The sequence below is a fragment of the Nymphaea colorata genome, chromosome 1 (genome assembly GCF_008831285.2).
Source record: "Nymphaea colorata isolate Beijing-Zhang1983 chromosome 1, ASM883128v2, whole genome shotgun sequence".
Taxonomy (NCBI): domain Eukaryota; kingdom Viridiplantae; phylum Streptophyta; class Magnoliopsida; order Nymphaeales; family Nymphaeaceae; genus Nymphaea; species Nymphaea colorata.
In genome coordinates this window covers 13,317,298-13,341,475 of record NC_045138.2, presented here as the reverse complement: position 1 = coordinate 13,341,475, position 24,178 = coordinate 13,317,298, and the positions used below count along the sequence as shown (strand labels likewise).

At 37.2% G+C, this 24,178-nt stretch overlaps 1 protein-coding gene across 1 annotated transcript; it reads right to left on the bottom strand.

Annotated features, from left to right (window-relative positions):
* Positions 1-1,453: 1,453 nt before the first annotated feature.
* On the bottom strand, positions 1,454-22,436 carry LOC116261150 (vacuolar protein-sorting-associated protein 33 homolog). Its single transcript, XM_031639784.2, has 22 exons — positions 22,163-22,436; positions 21,995-22,034; positions 21,828-21,908; positions 20,630-20,827; positions 18,354-18,464; positions 18,182-18,247; positions 15,904-16,011; positions 15,744-15,788; positions 14,107-14,163; positions 12,835-12,926; positions 11,213-11,264; positions 11,021-11,077; positions 10,408-10,470; positions 10,220-10,326; positions 9,226-9,348; positions 7,081-7,162; positions 6,844-6,914; positions 6,271-6,351; positions 5,822-5,879; positions 5,197-5,258; positions 4,549-4,642; positions 1,454-1,963 (listed from the first exon to the last, which is right to left on the bottom strand). The coding sequence occupies exons 1-22, from the start codon at positions 22,213-22,215 to the stop codon at positions 1,877-1,879; spliced, it is 1,788 nt and encodes a 595-aa protein (XP_031495644.1). The 5' UTR covers positions 22,216-22,436; the 3' UTR covers positions 1,454-1,876.
* Between the last annotated feature and the right edge of the window lie 1,742 nt (positions 22,437-24,178).

Genomic DNA, 24,178 nt, shown 5'->3' with positions numbered 1-24,178 from the left:
CCCAGTCGACACGGCGGAGAAAAAGCAGCCTATCCTGCAGTCCCGCACCTTCATCTGATGAATCGCTCCATTTTTCCAAGCCCTGCTTCTCTTACGCCGCTGGGAACAAAAGAAATTAAATTAACAGGCGAGTTTCATTTTCTCTTTTCGCAATTTCCCTTCTCGTCCGCCGACTGCAGGAATTCGAGAGAAGGCGGGAAGTCGGTCTTATGTTCCCTTCATGTTTCATTTTGGTTTGGAAACTCCAACGGTAGGTCGCGGTGCGGAGCATGTCGGCCATACAAACGATTCTATACTTCGAGTTTTTCTGCGCTCATTCGACCGATTGGAGTTTCATAGCTGCGTGTAAGCACCGGTGACCCGAAAGCGACTCTCTTGGTCGCTGACTCGGCAATTCACATGAATCGGGCGGTCTGCTAACCATCATCTCCTACAGGACAGGTTGCTACCGTTATTCAATCAGCATATCGCCGGCACCGAAAAGAACGTGTCTTTTTCATTTTGCTAGGCTCTGGACAGACTGCGTACTATCCACATAATTTATCATTTCTGGGATTCACAGGCGCGACCTCGAGAAATACATAGACTAAGCAGGGTTACTGATATACTAACAAAGGATAATAATTCACCATGCCTCAAAAAAATAGCGGATGAATTTGGTCCAAGGTTGAAGCTGCCACTGCCTTGCTTTACAGTGAGGCAGCATGTTATCCATTTTGAGAAACTTTTACTTCAATAGCTTGTTCCACTGCTGTTGGCACGTGTCACGTCTTGACGATTTTTATTATTTTTCTATTCTTTTAAATTCTTCTTTTTTTTTTTTTTACTTTTGATTTTGAAAAGCACAGATATAGTAATAACTTTTACCATCAACAAATTATTCTGATTCAACATAGCCGGTTCACTGAATCCAGCTTTGTCACTTTTGACAACATTGTTCGTTCTTCACAAATAAAACTCAAAAAGATGCACCCATACGTCGTCTACTGAAATCAAGAGAACTCCGTGTTTGAAGCTAACTGTTCGGCAATTATTGGCCATCATTTGCAGTAAAGGCCATGCATAACTTTTGTCAGACAAACGTCCAAAAAAGTTTTGATCCACCAAACTTGCAAATATAGCGACAATTTGGCAGTTAAATGAAAAGAATCCAAACTTGAGCAGGTTTTCTAATCTACGACCAAAACTTAAAATATGATTTTCTGTAAAAAAGACCAAATATAATAAAAAGTGCTCTTTCAAGAAAAAAACGTAAAGAACCAAGATACTGGCAGTGACTGTCAGCCACTCTGCCTCTACATTTTTGTTTGTGGCGTGCAAGTATTGACCATTTTTCGACGGGCAAGGCAAGCAAGGCATCTACGAACACAGTTCCGTCACTGCACTATGGGCTAGACACCGGAGGCGAGCTGCAGACTATTAGGCAGAAGTCACATGCAGTAGGCACACGGTATCGTGATGAATTTTGTAATTGAAAAGGGCAGGCAAACCTGACAAGAAAAAAGTACCGTTTCCTTGCGCCTTGGGTTGATAGGGGACGCAGATTATCCATTATCACAATCAAACCCATGGCCTGTTCTTCAGAAAATTTGACAGCAGAACAAAAAGAAATGCCTAGGAAGACAGACGAGACAATATTTTCCCGAAAACTTTTATCCGTCATATAAAAGGAATGGACTCTCTCTTGCACGTCAGCTGCATTTATACACACGACGCAAGAAGGCAGTCCTCAAGCATTTTGCACTGCCATCTTGCGTTTCACAAAACCAAACCAGATCAGACCTAGACGAGGAACGTTACGTTCAGTCTCAAAAGGAGGCTGCCAGTCATCAAAAGAGGAGGTGACTTCTTATCCTTTTTATTGATTTTGCCTCCATCACAAATTCTCAGTTAACGTCTCCAGCAAGGTTCTACCGTTCAGTATCTTTGTTGCACCAACAATCAATTCGAATGCCATTCCTTCCTGAAAAGGGAAAAATAAAAAAAGAAAAGGTTAAAGTAACAAATACAATACCAGTTTATTGGCTGTACAAGAAAATCCAACTAAGAAATAATGATTCTGGATTTTAAGCACGTTATGAAATTAAGAACACAAAAAAGGAGGAAAGGGGGTAGTGGTGCTTGGTGCAGTACAACAATTTAACCTATGTCACATGGGTGCGAGGTGCGGGTGCAGGATGCAGCAAGTTCCAAAAAAAATTAAGTGCAGGTGCGGCAAAAACACACACACACACACACATATATATATATATATCAAGTTCCAAAAAAAATTAAGTGCAGGTGCGGCGAAAGCACACACACACACACACACATACATATATATATATATATATATATATATATCAAGTTCCAAAAAAAATTAAGTGCAAGTGCGGCGAAAACACACACACACACACATATATATATATATGTTATTTGTTATATAAGTAAGTTCATTTTTCTATATTTTTAATTTTTTTTATCAAGGTTACCTTAATCCCATACAAAATTCAATGTTTTATTAAATAAGAAGAGGAAAAAAAAGAGAGGGAAAGATAAGAGAAGGAAAAAAAATAAAAATAAAAAAACAAGAGAAAAGAAGAATGGGTGCGGTCAGCAGCACCCGATTCGGCTTGACCGAGTCGGGTGCCGTGCCGAGCCACACCCGCACCGGTGTGATAGTTGGCGCACCCGTGTGACTTAGAATTGAACGCACCAGTGTGACTTAGAATTGAACAGATGTCATCCTGACTTGTCCTAGATGTCCATACAAACATTACAATGGAACTTGAAGGGATTCAGTACTCCCAACTTTTTGAGATTTAGGTTTGTGTGTTGCAAAGCCTTAACTTTTTATCTTGCAATGGTCAACCGATGGAGATCCACTTTTATGTCCAACTAAACATGAAGAGCTCCATAAGTGATCTAATATGTACCGAGTATCATCAAATGAACGCTACAAATTGATGTCAGTCCAAGAAGCCCCATCAGGAACCATTCACGCTGATTGGATGGACAGGAGTCATACTTATGTTATTGTCTATCCTACGCCTCATGAATAACGATGCTAATACATTTGGTACAATGCAAGGTCTCAAAAAATGACATGGATACAGCCATACATCTAGAAGCATGTTGTTAGCCAACCACCTGCTAACTTGAAAACCCTTACAAAGCAACCCCAATCCCACACGCACACACTTTCCTCCCAGAGGTAAAGGACTTCAATTAACAGATGATCCCTCCCTCAGTGCCTTCGACCTATTAAAAGCCTTATTGGGTCTGCCCCAACTAGGAACCAATCCGAATCGATAACCGGGTACTAACACATGTATGTGTTTCTAGAAAATGAAAGGCCTTATAATGCAAATCTTTGAAAATACTAACTATGTGTAATAAAATCTGATGAAAAATTGGAGGGTCCCACTACCGCATACAAAGAACGAGTTCAAAATGAAACATCTTGCAAATTAAGAAATTGTGAAAGCATAGTCACCACTATCATTCTCGGCAAAGTTTTGTTGAGGAATGTATTTTAAATTGTGGATTCTCTTGGGAAAAATATGACAAATTTTGGAGCTTTAGAACTTGAAAAATATAAAGAACAAATGAAAATGTTATGAGAAAATATATTTTCCAATGTCTTTCTAGCAAAAGTATAAAGAAGCAATTAGAAAAATTTTCTAAAAACATGAAAAAAAAACAAAATGGAAAGATTCACATGCTAAAAAATTATTAAAACGGGGTCCGGGGACCTTTATGAAAATTGGAAAAATTATCAGCAATATCTAAGGATAATATTGTGAAGGTTTCATTTTTGTCAGGATATTTTGGCTGGGTTCAAAATGGCTATAATATCAGGATAATTTCAAAATATCATGGATATTCATAACTAAGTGCGAAAGCAAAACAACATAAATGAGTAAATGTGAGCACTCAAGTGAGTCGAAGTGCTGATAAGGAAGTGTTTACTGTTCAACCACCTATAGACCATGCATATCAACTGGTTCCTGGGATTACATAGGATATGCATGCCAATGACTAGCATTACATTGCCTCTGACTAGATTGGTCAATGATCATGACAATGCAGAATCACTTGCTTTGCTCTCGTTAAACCAGTAAGGGTGCCACATACTCTAAGCTCCAGAGAAGCTAGATGGTTATTGAGTCTTGAGCAAGATGTACAAAGAACGTTATGTTAGTCAAACCAGAATTCTCCTGCCTCCCTGCATTGCTTCTTTTGATTATTCTACTCTCAATTCATTGCTGCGCCAAGCACCAGAATTCTAGTATACAATGCTACTTTTTTGACCTACCATTCGCGTGCACAAGAAAATGTTCACTCTTTTGCTTCTTTACTTGGTTTTGGCATCTTTCAATTTTTTTTTCCATCTTTATGCATTCATTACGTTCAGATAACTAAATTTATATTTGTGTTACAAAGCATGTCTTCAGAAGGGATCTATCTGAAACATTACATCATCAATAACATATGACTAACATGACAATAATATTTGTATAGTGACGTACAATCAAGGATATATATATATGTTACAGCAGTTCATACCTGTCCACTAAGAAAACGAAGTGCAGAAATTTCAGCAAACGTCACTCCCCCAATAAATATAACCAAGACTAATGAACGGCGTCCATCAGCAACCCTGTCCAAAGATGCAGAGTTGGAAACAAGAGTATAATGGACAACAAATGCAAAATAACATCAGACAATCTCAGGAAGGTGGTTCACTCAGTGTTTCACCATTCTATATAAATTTAGACAAAAATCAGTAATTACCAATAAAAATTATTTTCTAAGGAGCACGTAACCTAAAATTTTATCAAAATTGAAGCATAGATGTTCCACAACACCAAATTATAAAATAGAGATGGGAATCACAGGTACTACTTTTGAATGAAAAGAAACAGACAAAACTCTGCAGGAATGCAAAATAATGCATTCCTCAACAATCAAAGTTAAAGAAAACATGTCTGCACGAGATAGAATGCAGGATTAAGACCCTAAATGAATCAAATAACGAGGAAATTATTATGTATCATATAATCAATAAAATAGTGAGTAACCATACTATCTCCTTAGACAGAAAGAATGAACACAAATGCTTCTTTTGAGGTTTCAGGAATTCTCGTCTAAACTGGTGACAAGCATTCAATGATAATGTGGGCTATATAATTTTTAAAGGTTTTGCCAACATACTTATCCATACCAACAGGTGCATCAATTCTTGTCTCGAATGAAGAGGCACTGGAATATACATCCTGCATAAAATTAAATTCAACGTAAGTGCTTAATTAGTGCAATGTACTTGTCAAAATTGAAACTTCAGTAGAGTATAACATATCTACAGGAAATCTCCATGTAGTTGCCTACTTTATACCACAAGTTCTCACAAAATGGCCTGCTAAGTCTCAGCTGGTGGAAGAGATCACCATAGTACTGCAGCCTCATTGACCCATACTATCATAGTGAAAACACATTGTGCACTTAGCAAATTGATTTAGTGTCGTAATTAACTAAGCTGCTTCACATGATAGTTTATAGTCTTTAACAGCTGAATTACTAGTATGACAGATTTTATAGTCTTTAGCCAGTTCATATGTAAACCTAAGTCCTGTTCAAAATGATGGCTAGTAATATCGTTATTCAGGAAAGGAATTACATTTTGGAACAACAAGAAAAAAAAAAATAACACTTGGGATTTTCCCAATAGAAAACTCATGGTCAAAGATTTATATCCTCCTAAATGAAAGGGAATGACGTGAAAATTCTTGAAAGCCTAACGTAGATAATCTACTTAAAAATTTGGAATAAAATCACTTACTCTCTTAAACTCTAGATGAGGCCCAGGCAATAATTTGAGGATATCATCAATAGCACGCCTGATAGCCACCTCAGTCAATTACAAAAGGATGAGTCACGTGAAATTTGGTTATCACAAATGTAACATGCATAAAAACAAAGTTCACCAACTGAACCGCATACATGTATGAGCTTTTTGCAGCATTAAAAAAATTCATAACCATAATGCAACCATTAGCAGTTATTGCATCAACATGGTGATGAGAGTAACATTTATCTTCACCGAAGGTTCTCATCTTCGACTTCGTCAGGTTCAACCATTACATAGACCCTTAAAATAAGTATGAGAACTAGAACTATGCATTTAAATGGAAGGGCACCTTTCAAAATAAAAAATGCAGAAGAGAAACAGATGAAAAGTGTTAGACTCAATAGTTAATGTTCAGGACAAAAAACAAAAGGCAAACTTACCATCCATATTTTATTGCATGTTGAACAAGTCGAATGCTGAGTGGTGCATATCCCGAAAAGACATATGCAATATCATTGGGACTGTGAAAAGTAACAACAAACAAGAGGATTTCATGAAGAAGGTCTTGCATAAAATACATGCTAAAGCAAAATTAGCTACAATCTCCCATTAGTGAAAGAAAAAAATATCAGTGGTGGCACAAGAAAGTACTTCATTGTATATGAAACAGAAAGAAAACTAAAAACAAAGCTTAAAAGTGCCTTAGTATAACTCAAAGACTCTTATCAAGCTTCTTAAACTAACTATTTTAAGTTCTCCAAGGGAGAAATCTAGCTAATACTATCATCAAAATTGATGATTGAGAGTACATCTGAACTTAATCCAGCAATCTGCCAAAGAGGCAAAACTTGGACTCAGCTAAGCACAAATTAATCATGAATGAGCCTCACAAATCACTATAAAAAGCAATGAACATATATCCAAAGCAAACATAAAAAAATATGAAAAAGTGAAAGAAAGAAATATTTATAGCCCCCTCTATTCTAGATTTTAATGCTTTCAAAATGCAATACTTGGCAGTGTCTGTATCATCAACAACAAGTTGGAGTGCACGCTTGACTGTCAACCAGTTGCTTTTAGCTTCCTGCAGAAATGAATTCATTTCCAATCACAAGCTGCAAATTAATTGACCTCAATAACAGAACAAGTTCCAAATCCCTATTAATAAAAGAAAACAAGCGTTTCTTTTTGAGATTTTCACATAAGATTCTCATTATTATTGAATAAGGAAAATTTTCCGATGCATGCACCTGCTTCTTAAGCAACCCAGCCCTTTCTAAATTGTTTAGGGTGGCCATATGCTCAAATCCATAGCTGTGAAGAATCTCTCTCCTAGACAATAAGGAAGATATTCAAATGAGAAACACTACAGTAGACATGGCAACAAACACAGCAAAGTGGAACAACTAATGCACCAAATGGTCTATTATGCATGCACAACAAGCATTTGAGTAAACAAAAATGCTAGTATAAGTAAACTAGAGAATTGTACAAGACTCCTGTAGATTATATCATGGCAAGTACAGAAGCAGACTAAGGTGTCGAAAAATTCATACCATGTTATTACTCATAAAATTACAAAACGATGAGAATCTACATATAAAGTTTAATGAAAGCTGCAAGGTAGAAGGAACATTAACAACAGAAACAAAAATATACACAAAATAGGAAATAAACCAATTTAATTATATATATATATATATATATATGTATGTATGTATGTATGTATGTATGTATGTATGTATACATGTATGTGTATGCATGTCTGTATGTATATGCACATACATAGATAGGGATGTCAATGGGCCAGGTTCGTGTTGGATGAACCCTTTACCATGTCTGACTTTTTTGGGTTCAAATTTGGATTTAAATGCCAAAAAAGAAAAATCTATAGTAGAATAGGACTTTTAAATTCAGAAACATATCCCATCCAAATCTAATTTCTAAGTTCTCAATCAAATCCAATTCAAAATTGGAAATTTCTATTGGCCCTGAACCAAGTCCAGGGCCCGCAATTGGGTAGCAGGCCAGACTTTATGACCAATAGCCGTTTTTATTGTTATTAATAAAATTATTTCATTAATCAAAATTAGTCTAATATTTTTTAGTCACATGGACCACATATTAGACTAATAACTATGCTTTCTTATGAACCCCCACCTCTCTTTTTATAACTCCTCCAAAGCTCCTGACTCCTTTCTCTTCAATATAAGACTAAATAATGAACAAGGATCCTTTTTCATTGTTTAGTCCTATATTGAAATCATACTCTGAATCATGTCATTTGGAAATATAAACATGATTTTTAACACATCAAATTTTGATGCACTGGATGTTTTTTTATTTTTTATCCAATTGATTTTCCTTCTTTATATGTTGAAATGATATAATCTAAAATGTTACATGAACTAGTAGATCACATCTTTCAAATTAATTTTTGCCATAAGAGGAAACATGGAACTCAAGGGTTAACTATTTAATCACTACACACACACACACACACATACCAGAAGGCAGCCAACTGAAATGATTTAACAACAAACTGAATTTTAGATAAATAAAGTTATACGAAGAAAATATTAAAGAAAAGACATCAGTTGCCAACTAACCTAGACAAAAATCAAGAGTATGTAACAGCAGGTCTCTTTTGACCTTTTTCTTTTTTTCCTTTCTTTTGTTTTACATGCTATGTGAAGCATGGTGATGAATGAAAGTGGAGTCCAAAAGTACTCAAGGAATTTATTTGAGACAAAAAAACAGCTTATGAGAGAAATAATTTTATTGAGAAACCTCTTCGATGGTAAAATAATTGCATTTTATGATGTAGAGTGCACTACCTCTTTGTTATATAGTGATGGCAGCATTGTATTTTATGATGCAGAGTGCACTATTTATTAGATATACTGAGAAAGCAAAAACTGCCTGGTAATGGCTTGGCTTGCCAATGGAAATGGAGTTATCCAATCTATCAAGTGAAAATCTTTTGTTTGACATTGTTGTGATACTGCACTGCTGGATATTGCAGCAACGGATGCTGATTCTCAAATTTTTACATTATGCAGCAAACACCTTGTATATTCATATAGATGATTGGGGAGACCCAGTTTGACAACATAGTGTTACCACAAAACCTTGTGGACAAAATACAGACGTGTCTGGCTTTTCTGATCATTTTGTTCTGCTTATAATTGCTTGACTACATTCTACACATGCACACGCACAAGAACACAACAACCACCAATCTGCACACACAAACACCTGCATATGTGAACATTTAGATACAAAAGACCCATACCCAATGCAGATACATGTAAAACATGCATATAAGCCTACACTTGCCAAACCCATGGCATACACACGCCGTGACACAAAATGTGCACAAGAGCTGGAATTACCTGAAATAGTCAAAGTGCTTCTTTGGCAACCCAAGGTTTGTAATTGAAAATAATACAAGCAAGCGGAGAACATCAAAAATAGCCTCCTGCTTGTGGATCATTTCCTCGATGTACTCAAAACAGCTGCAATTTTTTAACCCTATTAGGAATTTCAAGCAAGTAGGGATGATGGATTCATTAGAAGGCAAAGAAATTACAAGCCGTTATCAAATACAATGAGAAGACGGAGATCAGAAATTAGAGAACATGATGAAGCAAGAATATATCAATTCCTTAAACAGTACAAAGGTTAAAGCACAAGAGACTGAACAAAACATGGACCAACTTTCATCCATTCAATAGTCAAAAAATGGCTGATGTTGCATTATCTGCCATAGATAGTAAAACCCAGCCTTGCAGGTCCTTCTCAGCCATTTCATGCCGCCTACTGATGCGAGCAAAAATGGACGGATGCGAAGTAACACAGACTCTTAAAGGCCTCCACACCCCTGTCGCACTGGCTGGTGTTGTTCCAAAATACCAAATTAAATCGCCAGCTATAACAAGTCCAGTTAACCATGTCTATTATTATTATTATATAATAATATCGGTGTGCATTCTAGGTTTACATATATTTTCCTGTTTATGTAATTTTTATCTTCCTCCTGTATTTTCCCAAAACTGAACTAGGTGTTGGGCTAGCTCCAACAACTAGCAGTCCAGTCATTGGCAGCAAGCTTCGTTTGTCCTCTTTTCTTGTATATATAGAGGGGCTTACTCGCCTTGGTTTGTGAAGATTGGGCTAAGCTTTGATTAATATAGTTTATCTATTTTATCCTTATGTTGGTGCCTTTGTGCACATCTGAGTGAAGCCTTTCTGTTTTTTGTATCGTCAGATCTTTTATGTGAGCATGTTGTGGCTTACACATTTCTACACACACGTCACATGGGTTGCAAAGTTAGCAGAACATAGAAAGGTCCAATAAACTGCAAAATTGCAAGATAAACTACTCACATGTCATAACCTTGTCCTTCTATAATTGTGTGTTCCATATCAAGCTTTCCAAGAAATGATGGCTTCGATGTGAATGTATTCAAATGTTGAGCAAGGTTTATATGCCTCTGAAAGAGAAAATAAAAATAAAATAAAATACACAGTACATTTCCCTGTGAAATAAATTTGAAATACAGGGACCAGCTTACAGTCATTTCTGGGAGGGAGTTGAGTTTCTTCACAAAATCTTTCAACTCAGCCACAGTCTGGCTCTGCAAGAATAACAAATAATTTTGACAAAAGTGATAGATAAGGGTGAATCCTACATGTGCAAACACACAGCAAGTACCACATGGCTCAGTGACTGAATCTAGCCAAGGATTTTTGGGTTGAGAGGAGGCAAAATATGAAAGAATTTGGTACATAAATGCCAATAATAAAAATAGATCCAAAAGTGTTGTAAATAATGGAAAAAGTTGACATTTATACAACATGGTAAGATACTAAGATGTTCTAATATCATTTTACCAAAAGTATGACATTAAAGCAATTCTCTAGAATATTCACATTACACAAAGAAACATCTTTCTCAACACTTTTTCCTCAGAAGTTCAGAAAACCATAAAACTATAAATGGACGTAAAATAAAAATAAAAATAAAAATAAAAATAAAAAAACAAAATAAAAGGTTTTCCAGACTAAGACGGATGTAGAAAATAGACAAAGGAACTTCTGCTTCCACTTTTGACTTCTCTTCAACATGGGAAGCGCTTTCAAATATACCCTTTTAAAAATCACTTTCAAATATACTCTTTTACTTACTGTGGTAGTCACTTCCGTGTAATCCTGCTTCATTGATGTTGCTTTTTGACGCAACACCTACATTCGTATAGTGGAAAATGAAAAGTATGAGTATAAATAAGTGCCATCAACAATTTCCATTTCCCAAATAATCACAACAAAGTTGAAGGAGAAAGGCTCAAAATGGGGATAAAAAACAATTACGAACAAAACCTGAACAACAACTTCGAAGTTGAGATCCCGTATTTCTTTATAGAGCTTGTCACTGCAAAACCACATCAACAAAACAATTACTTGTAAACCAAGAATAGCAAACAAAAAAACAACAAAGAGACAATGAACAACAGAATAACCTACACACCCCAACAACATAAAGACCACAATCAATAGTTGTTAGCTGTTCTACCTGTAGTAGAACCTTACCCTCATGAGTACCACAAGGACCACTTCCAAACTAAAGCTCATAAGCAATAACAAAGTTCTGTGAGGAACATAATTGCAACTAAAATGATCTAGTAATTTCATAAAAGAAACTGTCTGTATATTCAAAATTTATGAGCATCTCATATCTTTTGTTGCTCCATGATTAGGGACTTCACTTGACAGATGGAGATTTTTTTTTTTGGTGGTCCTGATCAACTAGCATTAGCATACTTTCCTCTCTTTGCACAATAGATAAAGGTCAGTTACATTATATAAAAACTTAGTTTTTCTAAAAATAGTTGTTCTTATACAAGGACTTCAAAAGATTTTTCACAAGCCTGATAAACCCATAAACTTTGACTTGATTTCGTAGTACATGAACAAGTTATATTGTAATGGAATAATAAATCCATCAGCATAAACAAACATTAATTAATTTACACTGGATGACTTGAATCTAGTTACAAATGAATTTTTCCTTCCATTTGTACCATGATAACAAAAGTGTTTTTGTAGTAGAAAGGCACTTATTGTTAAAAGATTTATAACTTGGACAGAACCTGTATGGTATAAGCCAGTTTTCATAGGTGAGGATGGTACAGAGTCCACCTATAACTGAATTATGTCATTTTATGCAAGGCCATAAAATTTGTCATTGTAATGCATGTGGCTGATACACATCATGAACAAGTCGAATCCTTCTTTCAGTTCCATAAATTAACCATTATAGAACACATATTCCTCAAAACATAGTGAAGAAGAGAAATGCACACAAAAGATAGAAGGACAAACAAATATATCGTTGCTGTAAGGAAGAAAAATGGAAACTGCATACATGTAAACATTTCTTACTAGCTACACTCTGTTAATACTTTGAGAGTTGTTCTAGGAAAATCCAACCATAATCCATACTACAGATTAATTATCATACTATTTTCCCTGCACAGTCTCGAAGTCGTTGAGATGAAACTAGAACAAATGATCATATGCTCTATTTAGGAGGAAACTAATTATATTAGTTTTAACTACAAAAAAGGGACAAAATTTTAATAAAGAGACGTACGACCCACACTCCAGTCATGAATCAGCTACACAATTCACACAGCTAGTCCAGCCTGGAGGCAAACACAACTGACAGAAAAAGGAAGCTAAGAAATTGTTGGTACAAAACACCACAAACTTTACCAATCTGGACACATTTCCATCAACTAAATGTTTGTCTTTGTGAGTTCAGGCTACCACTATTGGAGCCTCCCAGTATTACGTTGTTTTCTAAATCAACATAAATGCCTTGTCAATAAAAGTGCACCCCAAAAATCAACACCAGGAAGACCATACCCCTTCACGACATGGACATAACATGCAAATTATAAAATAAATAGAATACAGTATGTTAAAGCCAACAAGGTTACCTGGAGTTTAGGGGAACTTTCATCTTCTTCCCACCTTGTACACCCATAATTGACCCTTCAAGCTCAACAGAGCCGTTGTTGATATGCAGAAGCTGCACTGGAGGAATCAGATGAAAATTAAAATTCCCCAACATCAGCTCGGAAACACATAAAAATATGTTAACCCAGTTATTTAAGGACATGGCTTGCCAATAGTTCATGACTGTTATAGGAGCTCAGGATTTAGACACGTTAAACCAATCACTTGCATGGTTCATCAAGTTGCTAACTCTAAAATCAATTTCCATAACAGAAATAAATATTGATCCATAAGATTAGCAAGTACCAGGAATTCTTAACGTAGTCAAGAAAAAAGACACAGCAGTGTGGAAAGGCTTGAGTGACGAACTCTAGCAAAACTAATGCATGAATGTGCTCATGCAGAGATGTAGCAACTACATCTTTATCACTCTCCCTAGAATTCACATACACTAAAAGGAGGGTGGAGTTGAATGTGCTCAAGTCCAAATGCAGAATTCACAGGACGGATGTGATTGCAACCTGGGGGATTGAGCAACAATGTCATCTGCCATTAAATCACAATTGTCCAAACATGTAGTGATGGTGTCTGTCTGCATCTCAAGTCAGCCAATATTCTGGAAATAATGGGAAAAATTGGATTCCATTGTCAACTAGTGAAGTATTGACTAGATCAAGAAGTGCTGACAAGCAGGGGGTGGACATACTCTGAGTGGGGTTGACACTAGAACATACGCACTGGTATTTTACCTTCTTTAAGCTTTGTTACAAGCGGAAGTGACAAGGCTACTTTCATCTAGACTTTAGATAGTATTTTGTTGAACTGAAAAACTGAAATGAAAAAACTAGTGATGAAGAAGGCCCTAAAACCCTAACTTCCTTTACCCTTCTACATTTCATATTTGCTTTCTTTCATCAGTTTCCAGCACAAATCATAAGAAAAACAAAGGCAGAGAAGAATTTCCAACTTTCTACTTATGCTTCAAAAGAGCTTCATGTTTCACATGCATCACCTATATACTTGCTTCTTGCTTAATGCTTCACGCACAAGCCATCTCCCATCTACATCTCATTTTTATGTTTCATGCATAACTAACTCTACAGAGTTCTTACCACTGTAACTATGCAGCCTAACCAAAACAGAGCAAAAAGATTAGGAAGATAATAGTTTCCCTAAATATATTGATCAGCAACTGGTTCTCTCTCACATTTTTATCAGATAAAAGTAGATAGTACAAGCCAACTGGTGAGTACCTCATCTAGTAGCCCTTCATATGTCAACTGAGTGCACATAGGTGTGACCATATCCACCTGCATTAATGAAGGCCAACAAGTTAAAAGCATAAAATGCTCATACTAATTACTTTTTTCTAAAGGAACTAATGGGAACAAAAAAAAACCCTAGAGAAACAAAAATAACAGTTTTTCTTGACATAATGACTCATGCAAAAGACCAAAATATATATGTATTTTAAATGCTCAGGGTTTATATCCAATAAAATTACAACACATCTACTTCACATAAACCACATGCAACATTTTGAAACTAAAAAAGCAATTAGATAAACAAAAAAATATGCAATCCAATTATTTCTTTGAAGTCCAAGAACTTGTCAATTTATGAGGACCTACAATCGTGGCAAGCCAAGTACAACATGGAAGATTAGACTGACATCTTAACATGCAAACTTTACTAGCCAATAGCCACTAACAGTTATCTAGCTACCCATCAGCCTTCATCCTTCTGCTTTCTAAGCTTTTGCTCGGTTCTACATGTAAGGGGTTAAATCCACTGTAACTGGTAAGCACTTTTAAGTGATTAATAAAATATGTCTAGTTCCCACTTAGCTCCTCCATGATTTATTTCAACAAACTAAAACAAGTTGCAGATGTTCCTTTAGCAGTTGAACTAACACCATGTAGGATAAATCTGAAAGCCTCTTCTCTTGGGTTATTTGGAATCTGGCAATTATGGATTGTCACAAAACATAATGTTATTGGGTTGGTAATGTAAACATGGTCACCTTTTCCAGAAAAGTGCCCTTTGAGCCCAGAGCAGTAACAGGCAACAAAAGACTCCTGAGCTCAAGTCCAAAATGCACCATCTTGGAACATTTAGCAACTTAATCATCTCTGTTAGACATCTGCTCGTATGAATATCTCACTTTGAATCCCAATCTGATGTGATCCAGCCCTATAGTACCAAAATAACCTAAAATTGATCCTTCTCCAGTGTCATAGAAAAATGTTCTCAAAATTAACCTTTTAAAACCCAAAGAGAATGCAATTCCTGCATTCTTCAATCAGGAGAAAGTAAATTAAATGTGTCTTATTTCCAATTGATTCCCTCAATTAGCTCAAGACCAAGAACGGCTAAGACAATAGTATATCCAGATGCATCAAATGAAAAGTCAAGAACATATTATAAGTACATTTCAGCAAAAGACAAAAGAAGAACAAGACCATACTACGAAAACACTGTATTAAACCACGAGCAGCACTTCAAGGACAAGAACATCCAACATTCCAATGTACATTTTTACAACCCAACATGGGATCAAGCATTGAGCTGTAGATACACAGAGTTAATAACTATATTCTGAAGATTCAAATAAACCAGCTAAATCACGTATCCAGATGCAATTATAACACAGAAACTTCTTAAACAAGTTCTGCCATGCCATATTCTACATGCTGCAAAACAGAATCATGTTTCTCTAAAGAACAGAATTATCCATGTTGTAAGTTTAGCTACTAAACATTAATAGCAAAAGCATCACATAAAAAAAATCCTGATCTGATCAGACCATACATAAAAACTTCTGTCACACACTAGACTTCCTAGAGAATTGATTTTAAAGACCTGCTGATACATGGATCAATGACATTACCTCCCGATCTAGAATCACAACCGTATTTATTTCTGGCATCCCTGGCTGAAGATTCATCAGGCAGTCAGTAGAAAGTATTGTGACCTTAAACCTAATAATAACAGAAAAATCCCACTAAACCAAGTGAAATGCAGAAGAAAACAATATATAGTGTATGTACATCAGTTGATGCAATTGGTTGCTCTTTATGCATCCGATCAAGAATCTCTGTAACTCTTTTTGATGCTCTCCCTTTTGCTCGGATGTTCGGGATAACTCCAAAAATAGACTGAATAATTGCACATTTACTTGTTAGGAAACAGTTCAAAAAGTCTCCAAAGATAAAAGTACAAAATGAAACTTTATTGCAGAAAGAAGCTGACATATAAATATGACTTGTGTGCATGTTACTCACTGCAACTATAAACAGAAGTAAGTATTTCCTTTTGTACCCAGAAGTACCCAGAAGTCTATCAAGAAAGAGAAACGTATCCGGCATACAAATCACTTGAAGAATAAACAAATGACTACCCCTAAATTTTGCTACTCTACAAATACCCTGAAAAATGTAAAACATATGCATTGCCATTGTGATCCCTCTAACCACCAATTCAACAGATGTATGTTGATCAAAGTGTTGAATTCAATTTTATTATCATGTCAGAGTGCAGAATCAAACGTATATTAATGTCCAATATCAGATTAAAAGTTGCAACTAGCCAACTTAGGCTAACCATATTAATATGATGCATAAGGGACATCTGGTTAAGCAGCAGCAAGGTATAATACCAGACTTCCAACTACCTATACAACTAAAATCTAGAAGAAACAACTAAAATTTGGAAGAAAGATACAAACATGAGGCTGCATCTTCAATATACATGCTGTCTATCCTTCTAACTCCAGCATTTGTTTGCATGAGATCCTCCAATTTTTTACTCCAGTATGCCACTGGTCATTAATTTGTAGAAGAACAAGAATAAAATTTTATAAAAATGAAAAATACTCATATAAGAAACCTTAATGGCTCAATTTTGTAACCCAAAGCCTTCGTGAACCAAGGGCCTATATATAAAACCACAGACAGGGTCAAAAACAGAAACAAGCCAAGATAGAAGTGGCACTTTCGCCTCCATGCAAAGGGTTTGTTGAAAATCAGAGGAGCTCCCCTCTTTTATTAAATTTATTGTTATCAAGTTTACATACAAGCATGACCTTCTCATGTATCCTTATTTTTATTGGGGTTTCCCAGATTGCTGAAGACCACAAACTGAAAGGTGTACATAAGCCAAGCTGGGCTAACTCAAACTCTACTCAAGCCACGATAAGCAAGGCTGAAGCTCGACTCCAGCAAACTCACGGAAGCTCGAACCTGGCTAGTATAAGCTGGAGCTGAGCTGAGTAGCTGCACCAAATAGCTGAGCTTAGCCAAGCTGGGTAGGGAAAAGAAAAACTGCAACTATGGGGTCGTAATGCAAAGCCCCCAGCAAACAAGTCACAGGGGCACCCACAGCACCTATCTCGAGTTAAATTATTCCTCGAATTCAACTTGTTGAATAACCAAGTCAAGCTCGAGCCGAGATTATATGGATCAAGCTTGAGTTACTCGACCTGTTGAGCAGCCTACCTACTATTGATGGCTGTTAGGTAAGAGGACAGAGCTCAATTTTTTATAAGCCCCAGACATATCTTTACCATTTTTCTCCACAATGAAGCTTGATCAGCTATAGATTTTTTGTTTTCCTGAGATCTTATGTCAACTCAACAACAAATCCAATCTGATCCAATTATTAGAATATAAAGGACATAATTCGTTAAAGTGGTGGCAGTCATCTGATGAGGACAGATGAGAATCTAACGAACTTCGTAAGTAGATCAACATCCTGAGATGCTATTGATCTAAAACGAGCAACTTATTTTATTACTGCCCATTTCTGAAATAGTAAGACTTTCCAGCTCCAAAATCAAGATATTATGGTAAATGCATTCTCAAGGCGCAACACCCATGCAACAGGACTAAGAATAGTTTCACATTAATAAGACTGAGATTTGAGGGGATTAAGCTTTAGTTTGACATTATCAGTTGTGGTGATTGCCAACTGTCATGGTTCATAGCCTTCCTAGGTGTAAATTGAATCCACAGCAGGCTGGGATCTGCCGTACTTGACACACAGGCAAGTTATGAGCCAGGTCATTGCACAAAGTGTCAACTTTCTCAAGATAATGACATGCAACCAAAGGCTGATAGAACCTGGCATTCATTTCCCTCTAGAAGAGAGTTGCAGCAGACATATCAGCAAGCAGAAAACAACTCATGCACAAGATGGACTTTTGCAGTCTAGAAAAAGGCCATATCCTTCAACAAGTTTTTACCAGTATACATGCAACAATACAAACATGATTGGCTAATATACTAACTTAGCCTCTCGGTATAACCCAACTTTGTAAGTCTTAATTACCTCAAGTTTATGAATGGCCCTGGCAATGTGCCAAAGGGAACTTGTGTCGCCATCAACTTGAATTTCCTATTATGATGGAATGATAAATTAAAATTTTCCTATGGAAAAACCTGCACAAAACAATTGCTTACAGAAAACAAATTAAAAAAATGAGCCCATTTGTTCAGCACACCTTAGACACCATGTCAAGTTCGAATGATAGAACATCTTCATCTAATGGTATTAGGTACAGAGGATACTCCCCAATTGTTAACAGTTGATGAACCTTTTGCTCTTCCAAAACCTGAAGATATAATAAAGTCAAGATAAGGCCAAAAAACTATGTAACTGAATGCTATTAACAGTATATACTTAAGAATATTTTATCAAATTACATCTGTACTAGAAAGGTCCAAATATTGCACCATGACCACCATAAATGACAAAACTGCATAGCCACAAATAACGTTTTGGGGTTTTAAATGGCGAGGTTTTTCTCGGATATAATATGGCGAGCTTGAAAAAAACGGAGAAAAAGGAAAAAATATGGTAAATTTTTAAAATTTTAAAAAAACTAAAAATAGGGGAAAAAATAAGTGAGAAATTAATAGCACAAACATAAAAAGATAAGTTGATTTGCAACAAATAAAAAATAGAAAATGAAAAAAAAAACTGTTTGGCAATTGGCATTAAAAAAATGAAAAAAATGGGAAAAAATTGAAAGAAGTGAAAAAAAAACGCGTTTTTACACGTTTTTTCATTTTTTAACGTTTTTTATCAAAGAAGCGTGTTTTTTTTAACTTTTAAACGGCAATTTAATTTATCACATTTTTTTCGTGTCTTTTTTCGAAAAAAACACATTTTTGTGACTATGGGCAACAGATATTTCCATTGCGATTGAAAGCTTGTAAAAGTTGCATTCAGGTTAAATACTGCAGTGTCTGTCATTACAGGATCCAACAAGTTACCTAGTCCCTATTAAAATAAAGTATCTCAATTTTTAGATTACATAGTCTGGTGCCATATTCTTGGATGTTTCCCGTGCTATGGGAGTCTTTAATTTCCATGACTGAGCCTTGTCAACACAACTTCAAATTTAAAGCATAGCCATTTTTTCTCAGGGAAGAATTTAGAAATATATTAGCATGTTTCATTATCCTCAGGAAAATATTACCATGTATGCTACATATAAAAGATTTCCTCATACATAATACATATGAATAAGCTCAAGAAGCACAAGAAACCATTTTTATTTACTTAATATGGCAAGCAAAATGTGACATTTTCAGAATAACTAACTTCTATGAAAAGTTGCACATTTTTCTAAGCATTATATTGATTATGAATTACTGCAATAAAAGCATAAGAAACGATTTTATATACTCAATATGGCAAGCAAAATGTGATATTTTTGGAATAAGTACTTCTATAAAAAGTTCACATTTTTCTAAGTATTATGTTGATCTGGATTACTGCAACAAAAGTATAAGATTTCTACAGAACAATGTTAGTCACCATGACTGAAAATGTGTTAAGCAATATAAACAAGATAGAAATGTCAGCATTGATTCTTCTATAGCAAAAAGATGAAGGAGCATTCGGTGTCGACATCATAACAAGAGTTTAATGTACATTAGAATGGAGAAGAACAAGATTTACAGTATCTGTTGGAAATAGAAACCTATGGGAACAAAGGAAAAATGTGCATAGAATCCAATGACAATGATAATACAGATTGATTCCCATCAATCAGCTCAGCTGTAGGCATGTCTCCTTTCATCGATTTGCACTACATATTTAAAGTTTCTAAAAGGAATTACCTATAGTAATCACCCTCTCATTTTTTCTTATGTGTAATCATAAACACAAGAAACATTCAAGAAAAAAAAAGCAAGTCAGCCGTTCTCGCAGTCATTTTTCCAGATCATTAAATGGATAAGAAGATGACAAAGGAAAGGACACAAGAAAGATAATAATATGATAGTCTGATGCATTTAAGTCGTCCAACAGTAGCCAAACATGTTGTTACCTGTTGGTTTTCCTTCATATTATGATCTCCAGCTACAAGCATCTACATGATGCTTATTCTGGATTAGTTTCAGATTAACAGATTAATGTGCAGTTTTTTTTCCCTCAAAAGTATAAGCAAGCCATGTATGAAGACAGGGTGTAGATCTCCGCTCAGCTAGTATACACTCATTGCATCTATTTGCATTTTTATATTAAATACTTTCAAGCGCTTGAATCTTCAGAAAAAAACTATGCAAAATCTTCCACACAAGTTTGTCTTTGGACTGAGCATGCTAAACATAAGTTACCCAATGAAGTAACAAGTCAAGCCTGAACTTGTTCAGCTTGTTTTACCAACCCTACCTACATGTGTGAAGCTTAATTTGTGACAACAAAACAATATTAATGAACATAAAATAACAGCAATAATGAAGGAAAGATAATAAAAAATTTGCTGACCTTCTCACAAGCAACTGTACGACGTGGAACAAAATAAATGAAGTATTCCCTCTGTAATCCTTGGGACACATCGTGATGAATGTGCAATGAAATAAGCTTCATTAGACTAGCCTGAGACCTGACGAGATACACAATGTTCTTGGCATCACCCTGGATAGGATCTTTAGATAGATGACGCAAATTATCAACACCATGCTCCTGTTCAGCAGCAAAACAGTGACAAAAAGTAGGAAAAACTATCAAAGAGAAAAGGTAACTAACAAATACCACAAATGAGACTAAAGTTTCTTGTGGCACAGAAATCAGCCATGTTGATGAGCAAAATTCTCTCTCTGCCAGCCTCTAAAATTGGAATAAGGACAGAAAAAGCCAAGTACCACAGGACTGTGAAATCATGCAACAGCATGAAGGGTAGTGAATAGAAAAAAATGCAACGAATGCCGTCCAGAAATATAATTCGAAAAGAGCATGCATGAGAAGGCTTGATAGGGTAACGCATGTCTTGGCCCAAAAATTATAAGGTCACAAGGATAATCCTTTAACATGTGAACCGTAAGTAACAACATAAGCAGTCCAATTATGCGAAGAACCTTGTGCGAGTGTTGATGTCCAACCACTATAGCCACGAGATCGCAATACGACTGCATGGAAGGCCGGAATTTCAGGGATCCAGTCTGAGATATCCTTCTCAGGACCTGGTGCTGAGGGAGCAAGGTCCATGTCAGCAATGGTAGATTTTCCAATCGGTTCTTCCAGTTTCAAAAAGCAATAGGACGAAGACATTGGCTAACATCGTAAGGGTGAAGCCCGTCTCCCAGCATCTGTGATAAGTTCTCCCTTCCTGTGCTAGTCCCACCGGCTAACCTAACCCAATGTCGTCAGACTTGCTTGTTCAATTAATCCCCACTTTGATTAGCCAAAAAAAGGGGGAGGAGGGAGGGGGAAAGAAATGAAATCCGCATCCTTAGATGGTAATCTTCTTGTTGCTAAATGCTCGATGAGAACCAGAGAGAACGGTAAAGAATCCAATTTACTATTAGTACCACTCAGAAACGTATCAAGCAAATTTGAAGTGGAAATAGAGGAGGGAAGTAGCTGGGCAGGGAACTAAAAAAAAAAAGAGAGAGAGAGAGACAGAGACAGAGACAGAGAGGAAGAGAAAGAATGGGCAACAAGAGAAAGGCAAACGCATGCATGCCTTGAGAATAGAGGTCTGCGTGACCAAGGCAAGAGAACCGCTGAGCTTCTGATCGATGACGAGCAATTTCCTCCCACGGATCTACATAGAAACGATCCTTGCCGTTACTGAGCAACAACTATAGGGAATGAAGGCCACGGCGAGCAATCAAACGAGCACCTACTCACATTTTTGAGGATGTTGAGAAGCTCCTTCTGAGATTGTTCCCTGTGTAACACCATGACAGTGAAAGAATGTCGTCAACGACGCAAGAAATGGCACTGACTCTCCAAGGAAACACGCTTGGGAGTTGGGCCCCATCGAGAAAGAATATAGAGTACGATATAGAAGAGTACCTGAGAGAATTCAAGTTGAGAGGGGCGTTCTCAAGGTTGGGAATCTGCGCCATTCTTTCGTATTCAAAGGAGAGAAAGATGAGAAGGATCGGCCTTTTACTTGCCTCCCGCGTCCTCCGCCTTCCTTTCGTTTCTTTTCATCGGTTCTGTGCAATCGGTCCTGTGCAGTTGCTGCCGCTGCAGGGGAGCGATGAGCATCGGGACGACAAAAGGAGGCTCGTGGTCGGTTAAATTAATCAACGAGGCAGAGTCCTCCGGTCCGTCAAACGGATCGGACCGACCACCACCGCGACGCTAACTAAAACACAACCCGATACTGATACGGAATCAGTGTCGGCAAGGTGGTGGGCGGCGGCCGGGCTGTGCTGCTGCTGGCGGGCCATGATGACCACCGCCTCCGGCGGATCAGGTCTAACTCCTCCAATGGGGCATGCCTTAATTGCGTTTCTCAGCCAGATCAGGTCAAACGCCGCCAGTGAACATGCTTCCTTAGGATGCAATCTTGCTGATATTATATAGAACAAAAGAAGCAAGATACATGAGCGACCATACGTGTACAAAAACAAAAACTCATGTCCTCACTGTACAAAAGTTTAACCCCCATTCTATCTCAGAATTAAGGGGTGTGGGTCTCCTTAGGAGATCACAAACAACCCATGAAGGGTTAGAGTTCAGCAATAACAAAATTCTCTCATGCCCTGTACGAACCAAAAAAGAGAAAAACCCTAGTCCAGGGCTGTGATTAGAGGAAGTATTTCCTGCTTCCATCTTAAACGGCCCTGCTACAAGTAAATCAAATTGAGTTAAGAGTAAACGAGATTGCTTATAAACTGCTGTGAACTCCACGCCCACCGCGAACATGCTTCCTTCCTTGCGTTGCTCTATGAAAGATTGCCGTCTCTGCGACCAGCCAAGCCCATCATCTTATCTCCACGAGTGTGTTGCACCACTAGCTGCCACAACGTTCAAGTGCCAAAATGTGTTGTCATTGTTCCAGTGTGTTGCACCAACCCTGTCTACTCCTCATTATGAACTACCACAAACATGAAACATGGTATAAGTATCGATTGATTCAAGCCCTCCCTGTCCTGGTTATCATCTTATATTCTGTTACTATATGTGAAGTGAACCATATAAATGTTCTCTCTAAATGCTTGACAAGTCATTTCCACTTGTTGCATGTACAGTCAGAATGCAATTTCATATGTCATCTTTTTTACTAAGACCACCATCAGTAGGTTGAATACTTGAGAAGTGTGGACGGCATGCAGTCGTGATTCTCTTGTTCATGTGACAGTGGAGATATCAAAGTCAATAGCCGAGGCTTCCTCATGACATCTCCACCAAACTTCGTTAGAAGATGCCTCTTGGTTCAAAAATTCCTGCTGCAGTGTAACAGAGATCAAGAAATAAAAAGGTTTCAAAAGTTGCCAGTTGCCACCTCCTTCTTGCCTTGTTCTAGAACGCCCGAGTTCTGTAGAAGAGACGGAGCTTAGGGCCCACACCAGCCCGTCGGGAATTTAGTTGCGATGCAAATGGATCGGGGTTGAGTTACACGCACCGACGCACTGCCCACACCAGACCGGGTCGCTGCATTCGCAGAGGCTGAGGCAGCGAGACCCGGGGTCACCCAAGCCCGATACGCAGTGATAGCGAGACGGATTCCACCCAGTATGCCTAAAAGGTGTCGTTTTTCGTTAAGTCCCCAACTGATACGAGCGTTCCTAGAACTCGTACATCCCACGTTGGCACTTCCGCCGAAGGTGCCCTTTCTTATTGTGAGGCTAACTTTTATTCTTTTGAGTTTTGCGGGAAACAGGTGGGAGCGACTCCGGGAGCGGGTGATATGCTTAGGGAGGTTAACTTCCCTGTTTATTTCTTGGCATTTTCGGGAGAAGACGGATCTTTTCGTTGTGAGGTTAACTCCTCAAATAAAAGATGGAGCGGAAAAGCGCCAAGTGAAGAATGCATTGCCATTCCAAAGGAGGCTAAGGGCGCAAGGTACGTGGAAGACCT

Coding starts and splice junctions, on each gene's coding strand:
- LOC116261150 (XM_031639784.2), bottom strand. CDS start 22,215: ATGGCGCAGATTCCCAACCTTGAGAACGCCCCTCTCAACTTGAATTCT. Junction 12,927..14,106: donor ATGAAGGGCTACTAGATGAG/GTACTCACCAGT, acceptor CCTCCAGTGCAG/CTTCTGCATATCAACAACGG. Junction 11,078..11,212: donor ACTTCGAAGTTGTTGTTCAG/GTTTTGTTCGTA, acceptor ATACGAATGTAG/GTGTTGCGTCAAAAAGCAAC.